The sequence below is a fragment of the Periophthalmus magnuspinnatus genome, chromosome 17, assembly GCF_009829125.3.
Source record: "Periophthalmus magnuspinnatus isolate fPerMag1 chromosome 17, fPerMag1.2.pri, whole genome shotgun sequence".
NCBI classification, from domain to species: Eukaryota; Metazoa; Chordata; class Actinopteri; order Gobiiformes; family Gobiidae; genus Periophthalmus; species Periophthalmus magnuspinnatus.
The window spans coordinates 3555101-3580524 of NC_047142.1; the positions used below are offsets into that span (position 1 = coordinate 3555101).

General features: G+C 41.5%; 1 protein-coding gene across 8 annotated transcripts in view; it reads left to right on the forward strand.

Annotated features, from left to right (window-relative positions):
- The window catches only part of LOC117385013 (zinc finger protein 521-like), a 177972-nt gene that overhangs the window by 16272 nt on the left and 136276 nt on the right, over window positions 1–25424 (forward strand). For 3 of the 8 annotated variants that reach the window (XM_055228764.1, XM_055228766.1, XM_055228761.1), the window contains 2 exons: window positions 3360–3416; window positions 20400–20594. Coding sequence is in view for 2 of the 8 variants with exons in the window: in XM_055228762.1 (XP_055084737.1) it covers window positions 3363–3416; window positions 20400–20594 (249 nt within the window). In the remaining 6 variants the exon portion in view is untranslated. Of the gene's footprint in view, window positions 1–3359; window positions 3417–20399; window positions 20595–25424 lie in introns of those variants that run through there. The other 5 variants (XM_055228765.1, XM_033982235.2, XM_055228762.1 and 2 more) reach the window with 2 other exon arrangements.

Genomic DNA, 25424 nt, shown 5'->3' on the forward strand with positions numbered 1-25424 from the left:
CGTGACCCTTTGTTTGGCACGTTTACTTTATAGAATGTACAGCGAGGGATTTCTATAGAGACAGAAGTTAGACACTGGTTTTGTTTTCAGATCACGTGGATGTCAGAGAAGTTAAAATGATGTTTGTGGAGTGGACGTGAGTTAGCATCAGTGCTAACAAAAACTCCATTAATGAGATAAAATGTAGTAGTTTGAAAACGAGATGTTACATAAAACTAGATACTTATTCGACCACGTATCAATATAAAAAACAAAACAAAACATGAGACACAATGTAGTAGCTCGAAATTGAAGTAGATATTTATTCGACCAAGTATCAATACTAAAAAAAACAACATTGAGACAAAATGTAGTAGTTTGAAAACACGACGCGAGTTAAAACTACTTATTCGACCGAGTATCAATACTAAAGAAAAACAAAAAACGTTAACGAGACAAAACGTAGTAGTTTGAAAACGAGACACAAATTTAAACTACTTATTCGACCAAGTATCAATACTAAAAAAAAACATTAGAGACAAAATGTAGTTCAAAAACGAGATGCTACTTAAAACTTATTCAACCAAGTATCAATACTAAGAAAAAACATGAGACAAAATGTAGTAGTTCAAAATTGAAACGCGAAATAAGAAGTAGATACTCATTTGACCAAGTATCAATACTAAAAAACATGAGACAAAATGTAGTAGTATGAAACCGAGACACGAATTAAAACTACTTATTCGACTTGTAACAACTTAAGTTTCAATACTTTAAAAAAACATTAAAGAGACAAAATGTAGTAGTTTGAAAACAAGACACTAAATAAAAGTAGATACTCATTCGGCCAAGTATCAATACTAAAAAAATAATAAGTTAATGAGACAAAATGTAATCTTTCCTGAACTGCTTTGAATAATCTTGAACATTATTCGATTTTTTTTTATTAACAAAACTTCGATGGAGCGAAACAGCAGCGATATCTAAAATAAAACAATCAGAGTCTGAGGTCACATCAAGTAACATAAATACAACTATTTTCCAAAAAAATGTGTTTTTTATGATTATTATGGTATCAAAATTGATAACGACCATTAAACCTCTTCCTTAACGCTGAAATCAAGTTTGAAATTTCATATAATGACAGCTCTAGTGTATCTTTCTGTATATAACTATGTAAATGACAGAGTTTTAAGCGCCGACTGTAGCGGTTTCCAGATGTGAACCGTAAACAATCCTCCATTTTCCAGTGTATTTGTGTAAAAAAAAAAAAAACAACTTTCATGTCTCATCCTTTTGTGTCTAAAGTTATGGTTCTGATCAGGATCTCATTTACATAGAACACAAAAGCGCTTTGGAAATATGCAATTCTGTACAAACTATTTCCACCATGTTGTAAGAAAAAATGTAAAATGTATTGTAAACATGAGTGGTTTTTATTAGGAAGTGGTTTTCTTTGCCAAAAATGTGACTAGAGTTATTACTGTATGTGTTTATGATCTTTTACTGTACAAAGGAGTTGAGTTTAAGACTTCTTCTGTTGTTTTGAGTCAGACTTTTCACAGTTGGAGTTAAATAGTGCTCTGTCAGTTGTAGTTTGTTGCATTTTTTTACATTTAAATACAGTTTTTCACATGTTCAACCTCTAATGTTTTGATATTCTACTTCTTAAAGTGCACATATTACGCTATTTTCTGATTTATTCTGACGTTTCCTCATCACAAACAGACCTGGAGTTGTGTTTTTTGGTTTGATTCACGCATGTTTAACACACAAAAACACCTGCATATCTAGGCTGAGTTCTTCCCGCAAACAGAAAACACTCTGTTCCACCTTGTGATGTCATCGTGTGGCAATAAAACAAGCGCTACACAGTGTTTTTAAACTCCATACGCGTTCATTTCTAGGATTATTTGGATCATTTCAGCTCTGGAATTGCCGATCTCTACTGAACAAACGGTAAAATTAACTTGAAAACTACCACTTGATGACATCACAAAGTGGAACAGAGCATTTTGAGCTTTGGAGATGGAGTCGGACTGATAATAAAGGAAACGACACACAACTCCAGGCGTGTTTTTGAGGCGGTAACAGCATTATAACATGGCGTAAACCTCACAAGAGTCAATTTTGCGTAATATAGGACCTTTTATCTATTAGCACTGTCCCGTTTCAAGACTCTTTGGGTTGGACAGCGCGGAGACGTCTCGCTTGAACAGAGCGCTGGCTGGACGAGGCCTGGCGGTGGGGTACACACACGTCTTCAGAAGAAACAGCTCAACACTTTTCTTCCCCTCTTCATTTTTCACCGAGCCTTGACACCCTGCTTGACACCGACTCCGTTTCCCCTGAGCAAAAAGGCTTCTGCCGCCATAGGATCTCGCCTTAATTATGCAAAGTACTGGATATTTTGTGCGATTTTAAAAGTGCGCCAGTTTTTGCTTTGGCAGTCGCCGCTCCACTCCCCTACTGGGAGGTCCTGTCAGATACGGCCCCCCCTTCGCCTCCTTTGCTCGGGAAAATGAAAGGCTAGAAAGAAAAGACATAATGGAGAATGCATTTCGACGGCAGGGGTGGAACGCAGACGTGTAAGGAGTCCTCGGCAAGACCCTGGTTTTACATAGAACAGGTGGGAGACGCTTTTGTTCTCCTCCCGCTGCTAAAATCCATTTCATTTTCGGGAGTTTGACACGCCACACGGAAACTCTCCCGGTTCCGGCAATAACGTTAAAAAAAAAAAAAAGAGGTTCTTATCTTTCGGACTAAACAGGGGCGATGTTTTGTCCAAGGCCAGAGCGGTTGTCAGAAAAGTCAGCGGAGGTTTGGTTGCCAGGCGCTTCTAATGAGCAGACTCCAACGCTGATCAAGCCATCACTGTTTTGTCATCTGCCATGTTAAAGAGCAGACAAGCACTTTGCAGCTGCTAAAGTTGTCAGGACATTTTACACACAGCGGGATTCGGGGAAAAAAAAAGACGTACGAGCGTGGTCCGGAATGTACAAATCTGTCTTTTGATGTAATTTCGCAAGTCAAGGCTACTGGCTAATGCAGTCATCAAGGTGTTTTGCGGCGGGTGATTCGGAGTTCAGGGCGGGAGAATAGCTTCATAATTCATAACGCGATATGTTATTTACGTAGGTGTTTGCAACGATGCCAAAAGTGATCCATATGAAAGACTCTAGCGCACATTCCCAGACCTGGAGTTGAGCTGTCGAAAGCTGTTGGATTCTCCCGGAGTTTCCACGCAACACACATACAACACACACATCTCAGTAGTAAATAATAAAAGGAGAGAAACGGCCAACGTGTACAACTTATTAACTGTTTCTTTCCCTCTTTCCTCCCCCCCTCCCTCTCTGTTGTCTCTCTCTTTCTGGCAGTAGAAGACAATGTGACGGAGGAGCTACACAGTCCAGGGCAGACTGCCATTCCAAGCGGTAATGCTCCGTTTCAGATTTCATCATTTTTGCGGCTGGAAAGTTGTTGGTTGTTGAAGGAATACACGCAAAATATCCTGCGTTTTGTTAGTGCGATGGGTAACATAGAAGATTAGACTTAAAAGTGCATTGTTACTGATCTTTACACGGTGCTGAGATGGATTTGAGCTAGTTACAAATACATTTTCCCCAAAAATATAAATGTACTCGCATAGAACCATTAAAGGTGCCAACTGTACGTACGTTACTCTACGGAAAACAAAAAAAAAAGCAGATTTGAAATTGATTTTTGCAGTTGTCCAGGCTTATTTCCCACTTATCTAATGCATTCAGAGCATCCTAATTACTCACGGTGATGACTTTATGAGCATTTTTAGAAACTTTCAGCGGTAATTCATCACGGTAATTCACCTTTTAATGGTACCGTTAATCAGTGCCAGGCCATACTCTCCTAAAAACGTGGAAAAACAAAAAAAAAAGCTGATTTGAAATAGATTTTTGCAGTTGTCCAGGCTTATTTCCCACTTATCTAATGCATTCAGAGCATCCTAATTACTCACGGTGATGACTTTATGAGCATTTTTAGCAACTTTCAGAGGCTAAAGTGGATGTCGGAGATCACGGTAATTCTAGCAAACATTAGCATGCTAACAGCGCACCTTTAATGGACCTTTAATCAGTGCCAGGCCTTACTCTCCTAAAAACGTGGAAAAACAAAAAAAAAGATTTGAAATGGATTTTTGCAGTTGTCCAGGCTTATTTCCCACTTACTTAATCGATTCAGAGCATCCTAATTACTCACGGTGATGACTTTATAAGCATTTTTAGCGATTTTCAGAGGCCAGAGCGGATGTTTGATGTCATGATAGTTCTAACAAACATTAGCATGCTAACAGTGTACTTACTGATTAAAGGTACCGTTAAAGGTGCCAACCGTGCCAGGCCATACTCTCCTAAAAACGTGGAAAAAACAAAAAAAAAAGCTGATTTGAAATAGATTTTTGCAGTTGTCCAGGCTTATTTCCCACTTAATCCATTCAGAGCATCCTAATTACTCACGGTGATGACTTTGTAAGCATTTTTAGCAATTTTCAGAGGCCAGAGCGGATGTTTGATGTCATGGTAGTTCCAACAAACATTAGCATGCTAACAGTGTACTTACTGATTAAAGGTGCCAACCGTGCCAGGCCATACTCTCCTAAAAACGTGGAAAAACAAAAAAAAAGCTGATTTGAAATAGATTTTTGCAGTTGTCCAGGCTTATTTCCCACTTATCTAATGCCTTCAGAGCATCCTAATTACTCACGGTGATGACTTTATAAGTACGTGTCTTGACAGTGCACAGTGTAGTATTGTGTAGTATTTGCTGTTTTTATTTTTGATGATCTTATTCAGAGACGTCGTTGAAAAATGCCAGACAACCTTGAGTATTTGGATGTTTTGTGTCGGTCGCCATAGTGACAAAGCAAGTCTATCATTGAACACGCTATTTCTTACTCATTTAGCGTGTGGACGGAGCGGTCAGATTACAACCCCCGAACCCACATCAAAGCGGCATTAGCTCAGCCGGAGCGTTTTAGGTCAGTGTAAACTTAGACAAAGAAAGTACGTAAAGGGGTTTCTCTGCTGCGCGTGTGTTGAAAGAAAAAAAAAGCTTTCTGTTTATGAATTTATGCATGGCCGGCCGTCTTTGTTTCCCAACCTTTACCGCTGTATGATGTAGGATAGCACGCCGCAGATGAATGTGCCTTGTCCTCGCGTATGCCATTCACGGCGCCCCCTCAGGAACCGCGTGGTAATTCAGGTCAGGCCTTGGCAGAGAGTCCCCCTATGAATGAAGGCTGCTCCGGATGCACCACACTGTATATTTTCATTTCATTTGTCTCTGCTAAAGGTTAAGTCTCAGGCGTGGTTATTTTAAACCCGATATGGATGGGTTTGCCCAGCAGGCTGGGGACCCTGGACCCTCAGAAGGCTGCCACATTAGTCCAGCGTTTACCCAGTGCAGTGCAGAGAGACTGAGCTAATGCACCGCTGCTACAGTCCAGCCTTTTAATGACTGCACTATACTGTTAGCTTTCTATCTATTTCTGACGTATTACCTGCTTTGGGTGATGTAGAACGCGCTGATGTCTCTTTCAAACGGGGCTACGTCAATATTATCGTCCGTTATGAAGCCGCAAGTTTAATCGCAATCAAATCGTAACGTGAACGGACACGATTAGCAAATTATAAAGACGTACCACAACTTCCTGCACAAACAAATGTCAAAGAAACATCTGTCAACTGTGCGAAAAGTTGTAGGAATGAAGACGATTTTAAAGATTTTACCGTGTGATGAGGTCAGATTTCTGTATCGATGCCATTGTGTTTCGAAATATCCAAAAGGTAAACGCACAAATGTTGGACACGAGCGTTTCTTAGAGTGACATAAAACCGTAAACTGATTTGGACAACATGAATAATCCAGTAGAAATATAATGGGAAAAGACACATAATGGACACATAGGACCGAGCGAATGGGGAAAAATATGGAATTTCGATTTGCGATTATCAAAACAACTGAAATGCGAACTGACAAACTAATACAAGAATCAGATTTCAGAACGTCTAAACTACAGGGAGAGCAGGTTTTATGCAGAATAAGACACGCTATGTTGTTGTTTGTGCAGGAAAGTCTGTGTAAATCCCTCAGTCGTGCAGGTATGATCCAGAGGAAAAGACGAAATTAAATCTGTCAACTGGACAAAAAGTTGTTGGAGTAAAGATGTTCTTCAGTTCTGGACTTTGCAATCTGACCAGAACTGAAGAAGCGTCTTGGATCAGCAGCGAAACATCTTTACTCCTACAACTTTTCGTCCAGTTGACAGATTTACCTGGACGACTGAGGGATTACACAGACTTCCTGCACAAACAACAACATAGCGTGTCTTATTCTGCGTAAAACCTGCTCTCCCTGTAGTTTAGATGTTCTGAAATCTGATTCTTGTATTGGTTTGTCAGTTCATATTTCAGTTGTTTTCATAATCGCAAATCACAATTCGATATTTTCCCCAATTCGCTCAGTCCGAGTCTTTTCCTATTATATTTCTATTTGATTATTCATGTTGTTCAAATGCAGATTTTTTGAAATACAGGGAGTTGTCACTATAAGAAAATGCTTGTGTTCAACGTTTGTGCGTTTATCTTTTGGATGTTTCACGGCAAAACACGATGGTATCAATAAAGAAATCTGACTCTTGCTCCATCTGGGAGTCTGACCTCATCACACGGTAAAATCTTAAAACCACAAATTTCATGAGGAATATCTAAAAGGAAAATGCCCAAATGTCAAACTTAATCCTTTTATATTAATAAGGCCCATTATCAGGTTATATTTATCCAACCACACGCCATGATCTCAGCTGAAAATGACGCCAAAAGGTTACGAATGTTTTAACTAATGTTTAACAGTTACGCCCAGTTGTATTCGTCCTGGCACCGCACAAGAAAAACATGGTTAAAGTGGCCAGCGGTGTCCAAGACTAGAGACGTAAAGCGTTTCATTCCAATCTAGACGAGGGGTAAGAAGCTCGATATATCGCTAGTAAATATAAATGATGATATTGAAACTAGTTTATCCCATTGACACAGTGACCCAAGAGCAGATTTAAACCACAAAAACTATTCGAAATGTACAGTATTGTTAAAAAAAATTTGAGCTGCAGGGGCGGAGCCAGGGAGGGGGGTCGGGGGGCTCGAGGTCGGGGGGGCAGATGACCAGTGCACCCCCTTTTATCGCTTTTTGCTCCAATTTCATAGCACATCGACTAAAAATGTTCAAATCTGTACGAAACTGGACACTTTATAATACTGGTCAGGTTTGCACTGTTGTTTTGATGTTGTTCTATATATATTTTTTTTAATTAATAGCTATATTTCTGCTTTTTATTATTATTATTCAGTGTTTTTATGTTGCACTTTAGCACTGAAGAAAGTTCCTAATTTGTGAGGTGGGTGTGTTCACTGACAACGGGATTAAAAGGCCCCTGATTCTGATTCTGAAATGGCAACCGCAGAGAGTTCAAAATGAGACTACGATAAAAATAATTCTATGTTTGGTTTAGGTTTCAGAAATCACGACAAGGGGCTAACGGCGTTTAAACTTGCTTAAAACAGCGACACGTGTTAGCGGTTGGAGGGTTCGCTCTATTGTGAAAAAGGCTTAAAATTAACTTTTTAAATGAGCACATGACCCACAGTGAAAAGCTTAGGAGCCCCTTAGTTTCTCCAAACAAAAAAGTCTGGATCTGCCTCTGATGAGCTGCAATAAACAAACAGCAGAATAAAACAGTTTAGCGCTTTAGTTTGTATCTTTAGTGAGTCTTACAAGTTATTAATTCAACCTTTTACGGCTTAAATCGTATCATATAGACAAAAAATAACCAAAAAATGTAGCAATAGCGCAAAGAAAAAGTACACAAGATAAATACTGACCCCAAAACAGAAAAAATTCTAAACTTAAAATTAATTTGCAGCGTGATTAACATTGGACTGGTTAAAATCGGCCTTAAAAAACAATTACGTCATTCAGTCAGTGAAGTGTTTGTGAAATAACATCATTAATTCTTTAAAATTTGTAAATACCACAACATTTTTAGCAAACTCTAGGTTCCTTTTCCTTTTTCGCTAGTTAAAAACAAGTCTCTTTTATCTGCAGAAGTAATTATATTGTAATTTATACAGGAGAAGTTTCCAGTTTGCATTAGCAGCTTCACCTATAAAACAAAATAAACAATAAAATACTAATAAAATCGCTCGCCTATAGCGTCTTTATACCAACTAATCCAAACTGTTTTTCTCTCTTTGCTGCACGCCGCAAATTAGCATAAAAATCTTCATATTTTGAGTTTTGTGTTGGTTTTGGCGACAGAGGTGTTGGCGTAGAAGGTCATTTTAAAGCAGGATGCCCTACCACCGCGCCCCGACGTCAGAAGCGGTGAAAAGTTTGCAGTTAGCGTACAGTTCGCCAAGTATAGACCGTTGTGCTAATGTGTATCGATAGGTGTTAGCGGGTGGTTCACTTGTAGAGAAACAAAAACCAAAGCAGTCGCTCCTTAGCCCCGAAACAAGCCCAGCTCCAGGGACTCGGGCCGGGGGTAGAGCAGGGGGGTCGGCCCGGGGTGGGGGGCCTCCAGAGCGCCGCTAATGAGAACGCTTGATTACAACGACCCCCCCGGACTCACGCAGGCCCCTCCCCCCCCTCCTCCCCGAGCCGCTTCCACCTCCAGGGCCAGGGAGCAGGGCCGCGACGTGATCGATGTCTGCCTGTGGAGAAATCAGGAGGGCGCACAAATTAATTTCTCACTTTCCTCATTTGACTTCATCCGAGTGATTTATTTTGAACCTCTCTCTCAAGATGCAACTTTTACTAATCGCCAGTGAGGGAAAGTTTTCTGTGAAGCAAGAAGTTTGAGGAAATATGAAGATTTAGAAGCAAACTTTCAAGCCCCAAAGATCAAAAATGTGTGTGAAACCTTCATTTATAACCAGGGTGACAGATTACTGGGTTTAAGATGGTAAAAAATATATATAAAAAATGGACATTATACAATACCAACAATCTGCAACTAACAGTATTGACTTTAGTGAGGTTATATAGTGAGGTTGGATATATATTTATGATAAAAATTAGCCAGTGCATTCATTATATAGTCACGATTACTCCCTTCTCTGCTTCTGTGTGGTGTGATTCCTGATCTCTACTAAATACAAAACCAATTTAAATGGGCACTAAGCAAGTTTATAGGCGGAAAGTCTGAAACCTTCTTTTCTCCATGGAGGCGCTATCGATTGGCATGAAATTTCCACAAAATGGCAGAAGGCTAAACCAAACCAAGGAGTTTTTCTGCCATAAAAACGCCTCGATTGTAATGAACGCAAGATTTTTGAGTTTATACTTGTATATTAGTTTCTAGTTTATATTTATGTGACAAACCCGTGACAGAAAACGTATAGTTCACCTAAATAATTATCCAACGAGAAAGATATACAGTCATCTCTTGTTTATCGCGGGGTTACGTTCTAAAAATAATCCGCAATAGGCGAAATTAACATTTTTTTTTTACAATTATTCAATGTTTTTTGTCTGTAAAACCCCTCACCACACACTTTATACACTTTTCTCACACAGGCGTTAACATTTTCTCACATTTCTCTCTCGTTTAAACTCTCTCAAAGTTCAAACCTTCGTCGGCGTCTTTGTCGGTGCAGAACGTTTCATCGACATTGTGGGTTTTGTCGGGGAGAAAACAAATCGCGAACGTACAGCACTTCAGAGTCACACTGAGATCCAACTTTTATGTAAATTTGTCTGAACACATTCTGTACTGGACAGGAGACACGGCACGGAGGAGACTGATGGACAATGGTCTACAGTCCAACATCCAATCAGGACGCACAACACAATGGTCTACAGTCCAACAGCCAATCAGGACGCACGACACAATGGTCTACAGTCCAACATCCAATCAGGACGCACAACACAATGGTCTACAGTCCAACAGCCAATCAGGACGCAGGACACAATGCACGTTCATACAGTGTAAAAAAGCATAAAAAATCACACAAAACACAATTTTACAGCTGAACTAAAGAAGCGTCTTGGATGAGCAGCCTTCACTCCTACAACATTTTATCCAGTTGACAGATTTTCATTTTTCTTTTAAAGTATTTGAAGCATTTTTGTCATTTAACGTCCAACCAACCAAAACACCAACAGCTTCAATCGTGTTTCCAGAGTTTTGTTGCGGCGGTTGATGTCCGCGCCGGTCGTACTGCGAGGTTCACCATCTATATTCTCATTATCAGACTTACAAAACTCGATTCACTCTGCCGTTTTCAGCTCACGAAGTTAAATCCGATGCTTAAACCGGCGCTAAGTCAAGCCCCTAAACGTGACGGCAGCAGTGCGACGGAAAAGCTACAATAGCCATTAGCCCGCTGACAGGCTGAAGGACTTAATCAGATGCTGTGTGCAGATTGGCCCTCAAAAAGTAGACCCCCAGCCGCGCTCTTATGACTCCAGTCGGGTCCAGCCGGAACTACATCCTGTTTTTTTTATTCATGTGTGATACGTAGCAAAGGCAATTGAAGAAATGCTAACAAAAGGGGCCCGGCAGCGTCGCACATGCTATAGAGGAACAGTGAGAGACCTCGATTAATGAGGTGGTTTGTAGAGAAAGGAGTCGGCTTAAGGTCTGCAGACTTTAGTTGCTACGGTATCGCTTGTGTGGAATTAAAACGGCGTAGTTTTCGGTTATGCATACGCGCACGGATTTGTATTTTGGCGAACTACGACACGGAGAAACAAATACTTCAACTTGAATTTAATGTATTGGATTGTAAGTTGATACGCTGACCACGCTGTCCATTCTTAAAACTTTAAATATTCAGACTAGTTTTAGCTTAGGCCTTGTTTTGGGGCAAGTTTAGCGATGAAGACTTTGTTAGAAGGTATTTTTTTCAATCCTCTGAAGCTCAAATCTTACCATAGTGCAGAAAAATAACAAAAAGTTCCCCACTAGTGCAAAGAAAAAATAGTCTTGATAAATACTGACCCCCAAAATTAACTGTTCCACGTGTTGAACGATAAGTTGATTTAGTAATTATTGCGTATTGGCTGATGTGAAAATAAATCCTTAAATACACGCACTGCAAACTGTGAAACCTTGAACTAGAACGTAATGTAAAAGAACACAATTTTTGACCTTCATAGTCCTGGTTTAAATCATGGTTTAGTGTTGGCTAATGTACGTAACATAAAAAGCTAGCATATAGCATCGGCCAGTGTGTACCAAAAGTAATATCTTGATATTTTTTCCCGATTATCCTTACGACAGCATTTTGACAATACTATGGCAATCCATCAGAATCCCTTTGCCTAAAATTTTCCTATAAATTAGCATTTTATTTTGAAAGGTTACACTTTTTTATCATGTTTTTATGTATTAATTTAATTGTCCGGATGTTATATTAACCATAATCCCAACTCCAACTGGTAAATGAGTAATGCTCAAACTTTTATACAGCGCTTTTCCACCTCAAAGTACTTTACAACAAAAGAAAAACGCACTCCACCAGTCTTGCCCAACGACACGACGACAGCAAACATCGGTGGGAGCTGTAATCGCACCAGTTGCGTTTATTTTCGAGCTGGATTTGAACCGCCGACCTTCAAAACCGTTGGACAAACACTCCAAAACACCGACTGAGCTAATGCCGTCTCATATCTACATTAACCTACACAGCCAATCAAAAAGTCTAAAATATGTATGCGATTTAGCACAGTGGAACCATCATTACTATTACAGTCTAATAATACTTTGCTCCGTCGTAGTCTGGTCTCGGGCTGAGTCTGAGGCTGCCCGCAGATCAATGCACTGCTGGGTTTTCACTGTAGCAGGAAGAGGCCAGATTCTTTCTCCGCACCACTTTGCAAATCCAACTTTCTATTATTCATTTCCTTTGATGGCTTACTGCACTAATGGCATAGAACGACACTGGGTTCAATATTACTACTCCGGTCTCGGGAGCTCACTGAGGAAAGAAAGGATTCTGATGTGGGTTATTTGCTTTAATTAGCGTTTACTTTTGTGTTGTTTATACGTGTACTTGCGTCGTTTGGTGTATTCGCTGAACCATCTTGTCTTCTAGAGGCTCGTGTCGGTGCTTTTTTCCTCGCATTTTTATCACGCTGACACGGTTTCAGTGTTTTGTAGAGACTGTCCTTGCTGTAAGTGGTGCACTGCTTGGTTAAGTTCCTGTATTCTTTTGGGTATGGCACAGTCGGTAAGCTTCTGTCTCTGGAGGACAAGGTAACCAGTTCTGTACTCGGATTTTGTTGCTATGTTTGCTCCTTGATAAGCTACGTTGAGAAATGTTGCGTTTGGTTCTCTATGCATTGGAAAAGCGATTCGAAAGATCTTATTCCCTTTGTATTAGCATTTTTTTGCAGTATAGCTGTTCAAATATAGTATGTAGTATCGATACTTTTCAAGATACTGGCCTTATAATCTGTGTAATCCTTCAGTCGTCCAGTGATCCATTGGCGTACGCTAGTCTGTGTGTCTTATACTTGTTCCGAAACAGCTCAAGATCGTTCTAAAACTTTAAGAAACGACATAAATATGACTTTTTTTTAGTATCAATACCTGCTTAAATGAATCTCTAGTGTCGATTCTAGTTTTAAGATCGATTACCTGACTTTCGATCCTTTCAACGAGCCTAATTTAGTCTCCTCTTGTAGCACATCCGAGCGTTTTCCCGTTTGCTTTTTGACAAACACCTTCGCTAATCCGCCCTAAGATTCCACATGCATCAAAATATGAAACGCTAATTAGTGTTTAATATGAATCAAGGGGACTCGGCGCACTAAATCAGATTGCGCAGGCAGATCTCGTGAACGGCGTAGCCTCCTCTTTCCCCCCATGCACATCCCCGCCATCGTTAGCAGCCTGCCAAGTCTCCAGTTCACCGTCATTGGCTCGTTTAATGACATAGGATCAGTGGCTGTCTAAAGTGGCGAGCCCCTATCTCCCCATTAGAATACACTTGATGGAGGCACGTGCTGCATTAGAGCGTAGTATGTGACCTATATATCGGTAGCGGCGCCGCACGAAGTTTTTTAGATTTTTAAATAATGAGGTGCCAGGGAAGCGTGTGAAGGTTATTCAATCTTAATGTCCTCGTATTTCTGACAGCCTCCCCGACTCTGATAAAGGAGCAAACCCACCTTTGATCAGGCCTGCCGACACGTGTCTACTGAAGCCGCTCGCTGGTTAGGATAAATTCTTAATTCGAACTTTGGGGGCGGCTGTGGGTTGGGTTGTAGTTGGCGGTAGGGCAGGGATTGGGGAAGGAGGGGGGGGGTTATGGTAGGATTAGGGTTTCTGGGAGATGGAGAGGAAGTGAATGGAATGATGGTGTTTTGAATGGAAGAGAGACGAGCTGTGATTCTGTAGATCCTGTTTTTAAACCTCATTGTGCTTCGTTTTGCATTTTTAGGCTGATTTTTAACCTATACGTTTGTTGTGTGTGTCTGCGTTGCCATGGTAACGCAGCGATTTGAGTTCGGTCACCTGTCTGAATGGAGTTTCCTCTGTTTATCCCTCTGTATCTGGGTTTTTTTTAAATCTGGAAAGGGTCAAACGCAGACAAAATGTTCTTCTGTGACCATCAACTTTTATTGCGTTGGTGGGGCATTTCCTGTTTGTCTCCATGGCGATGTTTTCATTATGTCGTCGTCAAACTTATCTCCAAACACGTGACACCACCAGGCCAAGTTATTATGTCATTTCACTCAAGGGAAGGTAATCATATCATCGGTAATCGTTTATTAAGCCTCGGATCCTTTGTTTTTCATGATCGGTAATACCTTCACTCACCACTTGGGGGATTTCACGCTGTTTTTTTGTCATTTCATTCACGCGTCAAGGACTGAGCGCATAATAGACCAGTATAGTTTGCCTTTTTTTTACATATCCATCTGTATTTTTCCATCGACGCATCGAATAACTAACTGCGAAAATCCCGGCGGCTCCTGCGCTCTGATTGGTCGTCTTCGATGGACGACGTAAGCTCATTACCGTGATGACAGTAACGTATTTAAAGAGCCCCATGCCTCTGCTTTGAGACGCCGTTTGAATTTACACGATTGCACAATGGGTTGCGGAGTTACGGTGAGTTAAGGAAAGTCCTACAACCGCGAGTCTATCGGCGACGTTAGCATCCGACGCTATAGGGTTAAACTTCTGCGTGAGGAAACCATCTATAAATGTGTCTCGTGGTTGATTCTTCAGGGTTTTTCAGGTGAAGGTTACCGAATGTTGTGTGTTTGTGGTGTGTTTATTGTTGCGATATTTTGTTGTTGTCGTTGCGTGTTGAACTGAGGCTAGAGAAATGTTTATATCTGTATTTTGGACGTTTTTGGACCCGTTTTTTTTGTGTCGCGACCTGGCGCTTCCTCGTCTTTTACCACATCAGCAAGTGCTCTAATGCAAAACACTGTTCAAATCACTGTATAAATCGCTCTTGTGGCTGATCCTTCTAGTTTCAGGTTTGCAACATCCCTCATTTTCAGGGGTACAACCGTCTTCAGGTCAGATCTGTGGAGAGGCTACCCCGCTACACATAAAAAATCCATGTTTTCCCAGCTGTTTTACTAATAAAAACACCTGTAAATTGAGTCAAACTAAGTAATCGCTGTATCGCGGAGCTTTCCAGGCAACGCTTTAACATCTCCACGCGCACGAAAATGTTACATAGTTCACCTTTTAAGTCACGCCTCATGTCAAACGTAAAAAAAAATGCTACGATTGCGTGTTCTAGTTGTAAACCACATGACCTATAAAACGAGTAGATTTTGTACAAAGCCTCGGGTTGCGCTTTCACTCGTCTTCCTCGCGGCCGGAAAATGTGCTCATGCAAATTTTCCACGCTTTTTTTTGACTCCATAATAGACTACATAATCTAGTACAACCTCCTTTTTGAAACCCTATCACATTAAAAGTCAGCGTTTGCAAATGAGCCTTCACCACTTACCACTTCTCCTCCGAGCGCCCCTGCCCGCGTGGTCAGTGTCTCCGCCGCTCAGTGTGTGGGCCAGACAGTGGGGGGGGGGGTTATGGGGGGGGGTGCGGGACGGGGGGGTGCGTCAAGGATCCCCTGCCAGCCACCCAAGGGTCCCTAGTGGGGCTAATGGAGCGGGGAAAGAATATCAATTAAAAGGTTATAAATATTTAAGAGCAGACATACTCAATAATATAAGGGTGGGGGGCCAGAGGGATTTTTTTTTTTTTTTTTCAGTTTCCTCAAGATGAAAGTTGTGTTGGCGATAAATGTCACCAAGCTTCCATAGCAGACGAGAGTCGATGTGATGGATGGTTTTGGACTTTAAGACGGAGATATTGCTATTCTCGTCTGGTGTCAATCACAATGCATAAATCTATACTTTAATATTAATCCTACGAGAGGCTGGAGCTGCATAACCATAGAATTCCAGCGTTTGATTGAAGGCAACATGCAGTAATCGATAAATAACATACTTTAAGATGTTGCGTAGGCTTTATCACGGGGATGAGGAGAGGGGAAATGTGTTATAAGCGGTAGGTTGGGTTCACTTTTAGGATTGGGTGATGTTGTGAGCTCAGATTGTGGGCAAGGATCTGTGTAACTCTACGGAAGTTTTAATGTTTTTGAATGAAATCGCCAAAATAGAAATCAAAATGAACCTACTCCGCCATGGTTTAAAGTCTTTTCAGTGGACCTAAATCAAGCCTTTGCCACCGTCTGAGGTAATTGTGAAAAATAATACTACTTTTGTTTAATCATTCTTACAGAAAAGACGTCAAACTTTGTTATTTCATCCGGATAAGACCAGAAATTATAGCGATATTAACCATAAAACGGGTCAACAAATCTACAATCTGACGTAGGATTCTGATCTTTCCTCCTGTTCAATTTTAAACTATAGACATTTTAGACCACATGTGTCAAACTCGAGGCCTGTGGGCCAAATGTCGCCCTCCACATAATTTTATATGGCCCTCGACAGAATAAATTAAAAGGTATGACGGTCTTAACATGTTATTTTATCAAGAGATACACCGTTACACAGCGATATTTTTACATCTATGGGTAATATTTGTAAGTTGAATAAGAAATAAATACACAAACAGTTAATTAAAGTTAAAGTAGTTACCTTTTATTTTACATCTGGCCCTTTGAGCGCAGCCATTTTGCTGATGTGGCCCTCGGTGAAAATGTGTTTGACTCCCCTGTTTTAGACTTTTGTGACGTTGTGACCCCAGAAGAAGCGAACTAAGGGACTGCGGCGTCACCAATAGCGTTCGGCTTCAGTCAAATGAAGCTCGGGGGGAAAGGAAGCACCTGATTTGTCTGTTATTGATGTTCATATCTTGATTTACGGACACAATAGCTTAATAAAAATACCAGGATCGTGTAGAGCGGGTTAATACGAACATTTAAGACCAAAATGACGAGTCTGACAGCAGCAGGGTCAGAGAGAGGGGTGAAAATGTTTTTAATAGAAAGTGAATTGAAGCCGGAGTCGATGGAGGCAGAAGCGCGCTCATGCTCACTTCTTATTCGGAACGTACGGTTAGCAGGTTAGCTATGTCCGTTTACACATACAGCCTATGTGTGACCCCGGTTTAGTACGAGTAAAACACATCTTCCTCTAAAAACCCAGTAGCAGGAAGGCAAACGGGACGACACCAACCACACTCCAGCTTCCAGGAACCGCGATCTAATGCTAGCCACATGTAGCCTCGCAAACCCGGCACTATAAACCTTTTGGAACATAGAACCGTCTGGCGCGCTTTTCATAGCAAATATCTCTACTCCCAGAATCCTTTTTATACGGAATAGCAGAAATATGTTGGCGGGCGCGGGTCAAATCAAAGAGGGAAGACCATCCAGGCTCGAGCCAAGTCTACACAATCACACAGACTCGATAACGTTATTTTTACATTTCTCCACGTGGTCAATGAGATCCGTTCGACTTGACCTTACCGTGATATAGATCAACAGTCAATGTCTCTCCCCTGTCTCCATACCTTTTTGTTGACGAGCTCATTAGCGACATTAACAAGCCGGTTTGGTGTCGGTGTGCGGCAACGGGGAGGAAAAAAAAACGGCAATACGTCGCCCCGATTTCATATTCCGCATGTGATTGTCAGCCGTGGCGAGGGCTCGTTGCTATTGATCTGCTGTCCGGCCTGTAGAGAGCGTGCTCGCGGATGTCCTGATCTGATGGATTACTGTATGAGGCCCAGAGGCGCAGGAACCCAAGTTATCGACGTGCTTCTTTAATCCCAGGGTTGGACATGACCTTGCTGTGTCAAGCACCTCCTGCACTTCCACTGTACCGCACCTTTGTAACGCTACCAAAAAACATACAGCGCTAACAGACGCGTGATATGTTACCGTACGTCACACGCCGCCATGTTGGATCTAAAGTGGACAAAACGTAGAGAATATGCATGAAAACGAGGCTAAGCTTTGCAGTTAGCTGTGGAGGTTTCATTTTCTACAATAATAAATGACGTCGCGCAGTGAAAAAGCGGCATTTTAAAACACAAATCGTTGCTAATGCTAATCGATTATTAGCTTTTGTGATCGGCAAACGGGTCAAACGACAACTGGAACCAGCTTGTGTCTGAAACTTTCCGAGCGTATGCTAATAGCGCTTCGCAAGTTTAAAGATTTTGAGCTTTTAGTGCGCACGTTGGTATTTGTTAGTTGCCAGAAACCAATATAGCGCTTAGCATTGCATCTTGAAGCAAAACTTAAGCGTGTTTTGGAAGTGTTTCGCCAAGTTCTGTTGCTTGTTAATGGAAGTTGAGAAGCTAGCGAACTGTGGTACCTGCTTTGTTTTCAGTTTTAGTCCATAAAGCATTTGATGTGGAAGTTGTAAAACCTTACACCTTGTTGGCTCTTGAATTTATATAGACACAAGCTTTTCTAATTAATCTTGGCAGTGTTTTGGGCTAATCTTTCCTACTTCCTAAAAGCGCCTATAGCTGTTGAAAAAGGGTTCGCTCCTGGAATGGTTCTTTGTAAAAGCAGATTGTTACGTTGTTTTTTTTAGGGTTGGGAATCACATAATAGTGGAACGATATGGAAATACATGCAATAAACAATATACAGCACATCATATCTGTACAATATTGTGTTTTAAAGGGCACAAATACATATATATATTTGTGAAACAACTACATATACTTTGCGTTTATGAAATTCAAAGTGATTAAAATGGCCCGTATTATATAAATGTATTACTTTCTCTAAATAAGCCACAAAATTATGAATGTACCAAGAATATATCGATAAAGCTGCTCGTGATATTCATACTGTATTAGCAGATCAAGTATCACACTACACTGATGTACTGACACGCCCCTGGTCTTTTTTTCAGTGCACCCCATTTTCACTTTCGCTGCTGTTGTATCTGGGGCCATTACAGAAACGGAAAGTGCTTAAATTGTCAGTTGTTTTCTCTGGCCGGGCCGTGCTGTAATATTAGAAATATTAATGTTTCATAAAGGCCACTGGAAAAAATATCAAAGTGGTCACTTCCTCCGCACAGTCGCGCACAAAAAGCTATGAAGCGCTCGCATTTGTGTCCATATTTTGAGTTCTATGCTGTGTGGTGAGTGAGGATGAATCATAAGTCTATATAGTGTGGCTTTTGGCCCTAGTCTGAAGTGTTTTCCCCCTGAGCGAGACCGGCCTGCATCTGCGAGGATTGGGTTGGGATTTTCATTTTCTTGAAACACCTTCTGTTCTGTTCTGCATGCTCCCACTGGGGACCACGGGGCTGATATTTTTAGAGGGCATGTTCCGAGAGCCTGAGTCGCCAAGAGAGAAGGACAATGGAGGGTGTGATGTTACATCAATACTTGGCGCAAGTGGGGGAAAGGAAAAATCCTGGGTGGCCTTGATGAGTTCTGCAACGCCTTGTCCTTAAGGAATCGCACAGACGTAACAGCACCCTATAAAGACCGACACAAAATGGCTGCGTATGTTGAATAATGCAAGGCTATAGACAGGCCTTTAGGTTACACCAGGCTAAGTGTAGCTCTCCACTTAAAAAGGCGAAGGAGCGAGGCGTGACGTAGTATTTCTGATCTTACTCTATAACCTTATTACAGCCTTATTCATTTGGCCTGTGCCTGTCTGAAAAGTACTTGTTGTTATTGAATTCTTGTTGCCTGGCAGGAACAGAATGATATTTCGCTCTATTTTTTTTATGCAAAGGGATAGAGTCAGAGTCACCACTCCTTCAGTCGCGCCTCAAGCTAAATTCAGACGGTATCGTGCATCAGATTTGTTTATTTCAGTGACGCATGAGAAAAGAAGAGCTCATTGGTCAGATATTATTTAGAAAAAACTCAAACTCATGTCCAGATCTTGAGCTAGGCTTGGTCAGGACGACTTCAGCTGGAGGATTTTCTGTATATTGTGCATGTTCGGGAGGCTAAATTGAACAGGATCTTGTCACATTGAGCTTATGGAGTTGACGTTGTGGTTTGATTGTTAGTCGGGCTTCTTAATCAGTGTTATTGTGCAAGGTAAGAGTCACAACAGGGAGGAGAAGGCCTCTGGGTCACGCTGCCAACCATCCACTCTGCCGCTCTCCTTAGTGAATCTGAACGTGACAAAAAGCATTAGGCTGGATTGTTGCATCACATGTGCAATTACAGATGAGACGTGTATTGTGAGAGATGACTTCTGGTCGTTACTGTGGGTAGTCCATGGCCCACCGCTGGCACTGCTGCAGCACAAAGCCAACAAGAGACAAAACTGCAGATGGATTGAAGAATATTGATGTGCGCGACCCGCGGCTGCCTGCGAGCAAGGCTGAATAATTTAGGCAAGTGTGTCGTGCCACAGCCTAACACACAGCAATCTCAGTTCTCTGTGCCTTTCTCTGCTGGCTCCATACATCCACGCTGCTGGCCTAGATGTCTGGATAATACGCTGAGGCCTGTCTGCTTTAATACACACTGACTGATGCTATTCAGTGCACTGGCAGGATTTCATATGTCTCCAGTGCAGCCAAAAAGTGCAGGCCTGGATTTATTAACTGCACGTATTCCCCCCTGTCTAGTCTCATATAGTGAAGTTTTGCCTGGGTGCAGCAGGGCAAACATGTGTAAAAGCATTTCTAATAACACTGTGTAGTTGTGTGCCACCCCTCAGTCTCTCCCTCACCCCAGCTGCCCGCTCCTCGCTGTGGCATGAGTGCTTGAGTTACACAGGCCCAAATTGAACCTGCATTTTTATTACAGCTTTTATTATTGTTTTTATTAAATCCAGAGTCGAGAAATCCATTTTATTGTCACCCAGAGGAAACGGTGATGGCTGGGTGTGTGGGTCGCCCCTCTGACTGCTCTGCTGTCATTTCCTGTGGTCATGCAGATTCCGAGTGCGCCCCCGAGAGGCCGGAGGAGGATGCTGCGGCTGTGCGTCTGAGGCAGAGGCTGTGCTCTCCTGAGGAGGCTGAGGAGGGAGAGGAGGAGGACGACGCACTGCACAGCTGCGACAGCTGCCGGCAGGTGTTCCCGTCGCTGAGCCATCTCACCGAACACAAGATTAATCAATGCCAGCTGACAGGTAAACACTGTTCAGCCCACCGCGCCTGCCTCCTCTGCACTCTACTCCCACTGCACTGTGCGCTTCACAAGACTGTGCCACGCACTGTGCCACGCACTGTGCCACGCACTGTGCCACGCACTGTGCCACGCACTGTGCCACGCACTGTGCCACGCACTGTGCCACGCACTGTGCCACGCACTGTGCCATACTCTGCACTTAGGGGGCACCACCCGCTCAGATCTGCTCAAAACAGGGTTACTTTCACTAACGCCACTATATTTTCAGTTGGCTCAATCATCCACATATTTGCCATTAGAAGTCTGCTGAGATATTGAATTTCTATTGTGAGCCAACATAGCACTGAAAACAGATCATTACTAATCAATACCCATCTGGTTCTTTTTGTATTATTTATTTAAAAATCACACTCATAGTAGCACTAGTCTCCAAACATTTTCTCTCTGAAACTGGGCCTGCCAGGATAAAAAAAAATCTTGCAATAAACGATAATATTATTGACCATTTCAGCAGGATAGTAAACCTTTATGAACATTAATGTAAAGAAAACAAGTTCACACAGTAATAAAACAGCTCAATGAAACACACGAGTAGATCATTCATATCAGTAAAGAATCACAGATATACATCATTCTGCAGCATCAGTGTTATCAAAATAAAGAAAACATGCCCCGCTAGTGCAGAGAACTTTACAGACGATAAATACTGGGCTAAAACACATTGTGCATCTCTGTTTCTTGAACAATAAGTCGATATAGTAATTATCATGACAGATCTGTATAAAAATGTTACTTTTTCTGTGCAAGCTTGAATTACAACTCAAATATTTATCTGTATTGTTAGGCTGCCTGTCGGTCACACCGGCAGCTAACGCACAACCAGCCCACTTGTTATTCATATGAGCTACACATCAATATGTACAGCAGCGGCAGACATCCAAACAGGCCTCCATGTGTCCTTATAACGGATCACTCTAGGCTACACGCGCGTATTTATAGTCTGAGAAGTGTCCTTGCTTGGTTCAGCACAACTCACTCTGCACTATAGGAGGCGTCCAACCCTTCACCGGAGTGCACTACAGAGCAGAAGCACAGTCCACCTCGCTCAGACGCACTCGCTGCAGGAAAGTCCCCCAACACGACCAGCGCTAGGCTATGGAGTCGCGGTGGTAATATCTAATGGGACTGAGAGACGCATGCCAATGGCGGACTGTGTCATTGACCTGTTGATGGATGAATAGTGCTATAAATACGCTGACAAGGTGGCAGACAGGAGTAATGACGTGCAGCCAAGGTTTTCCATGTGCTGCTCCTGCCCTCCTTTACACTGGGGGCGGCGCTAAGTGTGGAGGATCTGTGGTGATCGCAGTGTGGGCTTATCAGATCAGAAGAGCTCACTGATCATAGGAAAGGTACATGGAATAATAGAAATGAAAAAGAAGAACTAGGAGATGGCATTTGATTTATTATTTTATTTTTATTTATTTTTATTTTTATTTGTTTATTTATTTTATTTTATTTTTATTTCATTTTTATTTTAGTTTTTTATTTATCTAATTTTATTTTATTGTAATTAATTTTTATTTAATTTTTTTAAATTTAATTTTTAATTTAATTTTTATTTATCTAATTTTATCTTATTTTTTCATTTTATTTATTTTATTTTTTTTTATCAATTTTTTTATTTTAATTTAATTTTCTATTTATCTAATTTTATTTTATCTTATTTTATTTTTTCATTTTATTTATTTTGAATTTATTTAGTTTCTTTTCATCATTTTTTATTCCTTTTATTTTGTTTGACATTTTGAGCTTATTTAGCCAGTCCCAAGTGCTGCTTTGGGTCTAGTTTAGTCCTGTTTTGACGTAGACCTAGTTTTTTCCTTGATTTAGACCTTGTTTAATTCTGATTTATACCTAATTAATTTCTGTTTAGTCCTTGAAACTTTTCCTTAAAAATTGTGAACTTAAAAAAACATGTTGGTACAGAATATTCCACGTCGTCTTTCCGTCTCTTAAAACACATTTACAAGAGAAAACTGAACAATTCCTGATCCCCACAAACCCAAAAGTCGCTGTGAGAACTTTACTGTGACCAGTTCTTTGTTTACATTCAGGCCCTGTTTGATTTCATTATAGTTTGCAGCCCACAATGGACAAACCACAAATTATAGCCTCCACATTCTGATTTTTCCATCAACTGCACAAAAACCTCAGCGCAAAGATAATTTTTTTGTTTCTGTTTTGGTCATCATTGCATATCACCGTCTAGTTTTAATTCAGGATTTTAAAAAAGCACGTTTGTTTCTCATAAGAGCGGTGTCGTGAGCTGTTGCGTTTAAGTACGTGTGTTTGCGTGTGACTCTCTGACTAAAAACGCAGTGTTTATTCATCAAAAGGTGTGAAAATCAATGTGAAGGTTTCTTACCAACAAAGAGCTGTCATTGTTTTTTTCTTTAAGTGGCGCTTCCATCATTTTACAACAGCACTTTACGAGAAGTATAGATTATATTTCAAACATATGTCTTGGACCTACAGTTTTGTGTTTAAAAATGCTGAACTTTTATGTCTGTCTGGCTTTAAAAAAAATAAAAAATAGCAGACTTTTTAGTAGTACTACTCAAGAAAACTGGACCCTCTTCCTATTAATTTATATTAGAGGGGGGGCCCATGTGAGGCTTCCTGCACCGGGCCCCCCCAAATTTCTGTAAACGGCCCTGGTAGTATTTGAAATAGTTGTTGAAGTGGTTGCAGTAGTAGTATAAATTTGGCCGCTTTTCGAAATAAACTTAAATATTTGCATTTGAAAGCTGGGATTGAGTGTTTTGAGTGACGTCGTCTTCGTGGATGTGTTGCCAAATGAATCAAAATACAAAATGTTTTCACCGTGTTTTTACAGTCACGTTGCAACAAAAGTAATTAAGACTAAAGTACAAATTATTATACAGCCGTTGCACAAATAATGGGGAGTAGTTTGTCCAATTATTAATAAGAATGTCAAGATACAAGTTTGGGAAATATCACAACAGAAAAAACACAAATGTTAATCTTTATCATCAGATTGATTTTGTGGCTTCTGGTTTGACACATCCACAAATATTTGAATGATCTTGTGTCGTGATCTTAAATAGTTAATTTCTGCTCCAGGCCAGTTGATATATTTTGTGCCAGTTTTTGTTTTGTGCCGATTGGACAGAGTGACATTGAGTCATTTCTTCTGTGATGATTTCCGTTTGAGGCTCAGACGACAGGTCCTTTGAAACCTCGTGACATCACGTGAACACGACCTGCTTCATTCACCCGCGCTTCACATCATGTTCTACACTCGTTTCAATATGAGTCAGACCTTTTTTCTCATAATTAGAGTTGCTTTCATGAATGTCAATCTTATGGACAAATAGTTCTTAATTGCTCAGTGATAAAAACAGGCAGTTTGGATAAGGGCCCCAGTGGAAACCAAACAAAAGAATATAATTGCCATTAGGGCATCGTGATTGTGCAGAAACACTCCATTAGTATTCAAACAGGGTGGGAGAAAAGAAACTTGAAGATGGCATACTAAGTACGGTGAGCGTGTTTGTGTATTGGCAGTAATATGGGAGGAGATTTCCTATGTGGCATTATGTAGACATCCATGACCAATTAATCTGCCTTACATCAAGTCTCTACTCACAGATGGATCCTTTATTAGAAGCATTTTCTAATCAAGCGCCGGCACCTGCTAAACTCCCATTTTTACATTTTCAAATGTTTTATTTTTGGTAAACAAATTGCAGAGCTTGACTGGAACCAATCCAGACACAGATTGCTGTTCCTTGACTGAAGTGAGCACTTTTTTGCCTCAGCTAAATGTTTTGTACACAGACTAGTCCGGGCCAGTAGTTATTTGACATATTGTACAGATAGTAATGCCGTGTTGTGATACAGTTCTGCTTTTAGGTCTTTTGTTATAGTAATTACTTTAAAAGGAGAGCGTTAGAAGTGCTGGAGTCTTATTGCTGGACTCTTTTTGTTGGCGCTCTGCAGCAGGGATCACATGTGGGCCTCATTATAGTTGTTCACATTTGTACTTTTGTGCCCAGACTTGAGACTTGCTTTGCTGGAGGACCACACCCCACAGACAGCCCGAGGAAGATGTTACATGTCACCTCGATCAATGGCCGCCATTGTCTCTCTCTGTCTGGCCGAGGTATAACACCTTTCCATGCACTTAAGCCGTGACCACTGCAGTGCGCTAAGGGAGCGCATGGCTATGGATCGCCTCGTGTCCCCAATGCGATCGGTGCTATTGATCGCACTAATGCTGGACTGCAGAGGAAGGAGAGGCTGAGAAATGGAGCGAGGGAGAAGGAGGAGATGAAGAGAGAGCTGCAGGAATGTGTCCCCGGGGAGCCCGTCTTTGGCTGGGGCAGGGCTTCAGGAATGCTCCCCAGGAGAGCAGCACGAAGGCTGGGTTAGGGCTGGAAGAATGCTCCTCCAGAGACTGAAGAGTGGAGGCTGCAGGGGCAGGGCTGGAGGAATGTTCCCCCAGAGCAGCCCTTCAATCTGGGCAGAAGTCAGGGGCTCTGCCAGTACTCCCCCACAGTACTCCCCCACAGTACTCCCCCACAGTACTCCCCCACAGTACTCCCACTGAGGGGGGAAATGGTACTCTCTCTGAAGGGGGAGACAGTTCTCCCTCTGAGGGAGAGGACAGTACTCTCTCAGAGGGGGGGGGCACAGTACTCTCACAGTGGGGGAGACAGTCTTCTCTCTGCGGGGGAGACAGTACTCCCTCTGCGGGGTAGAAGAAGTCTCCGTCCTCCTCGTGGCTCCAGGATGGCTGCGGATC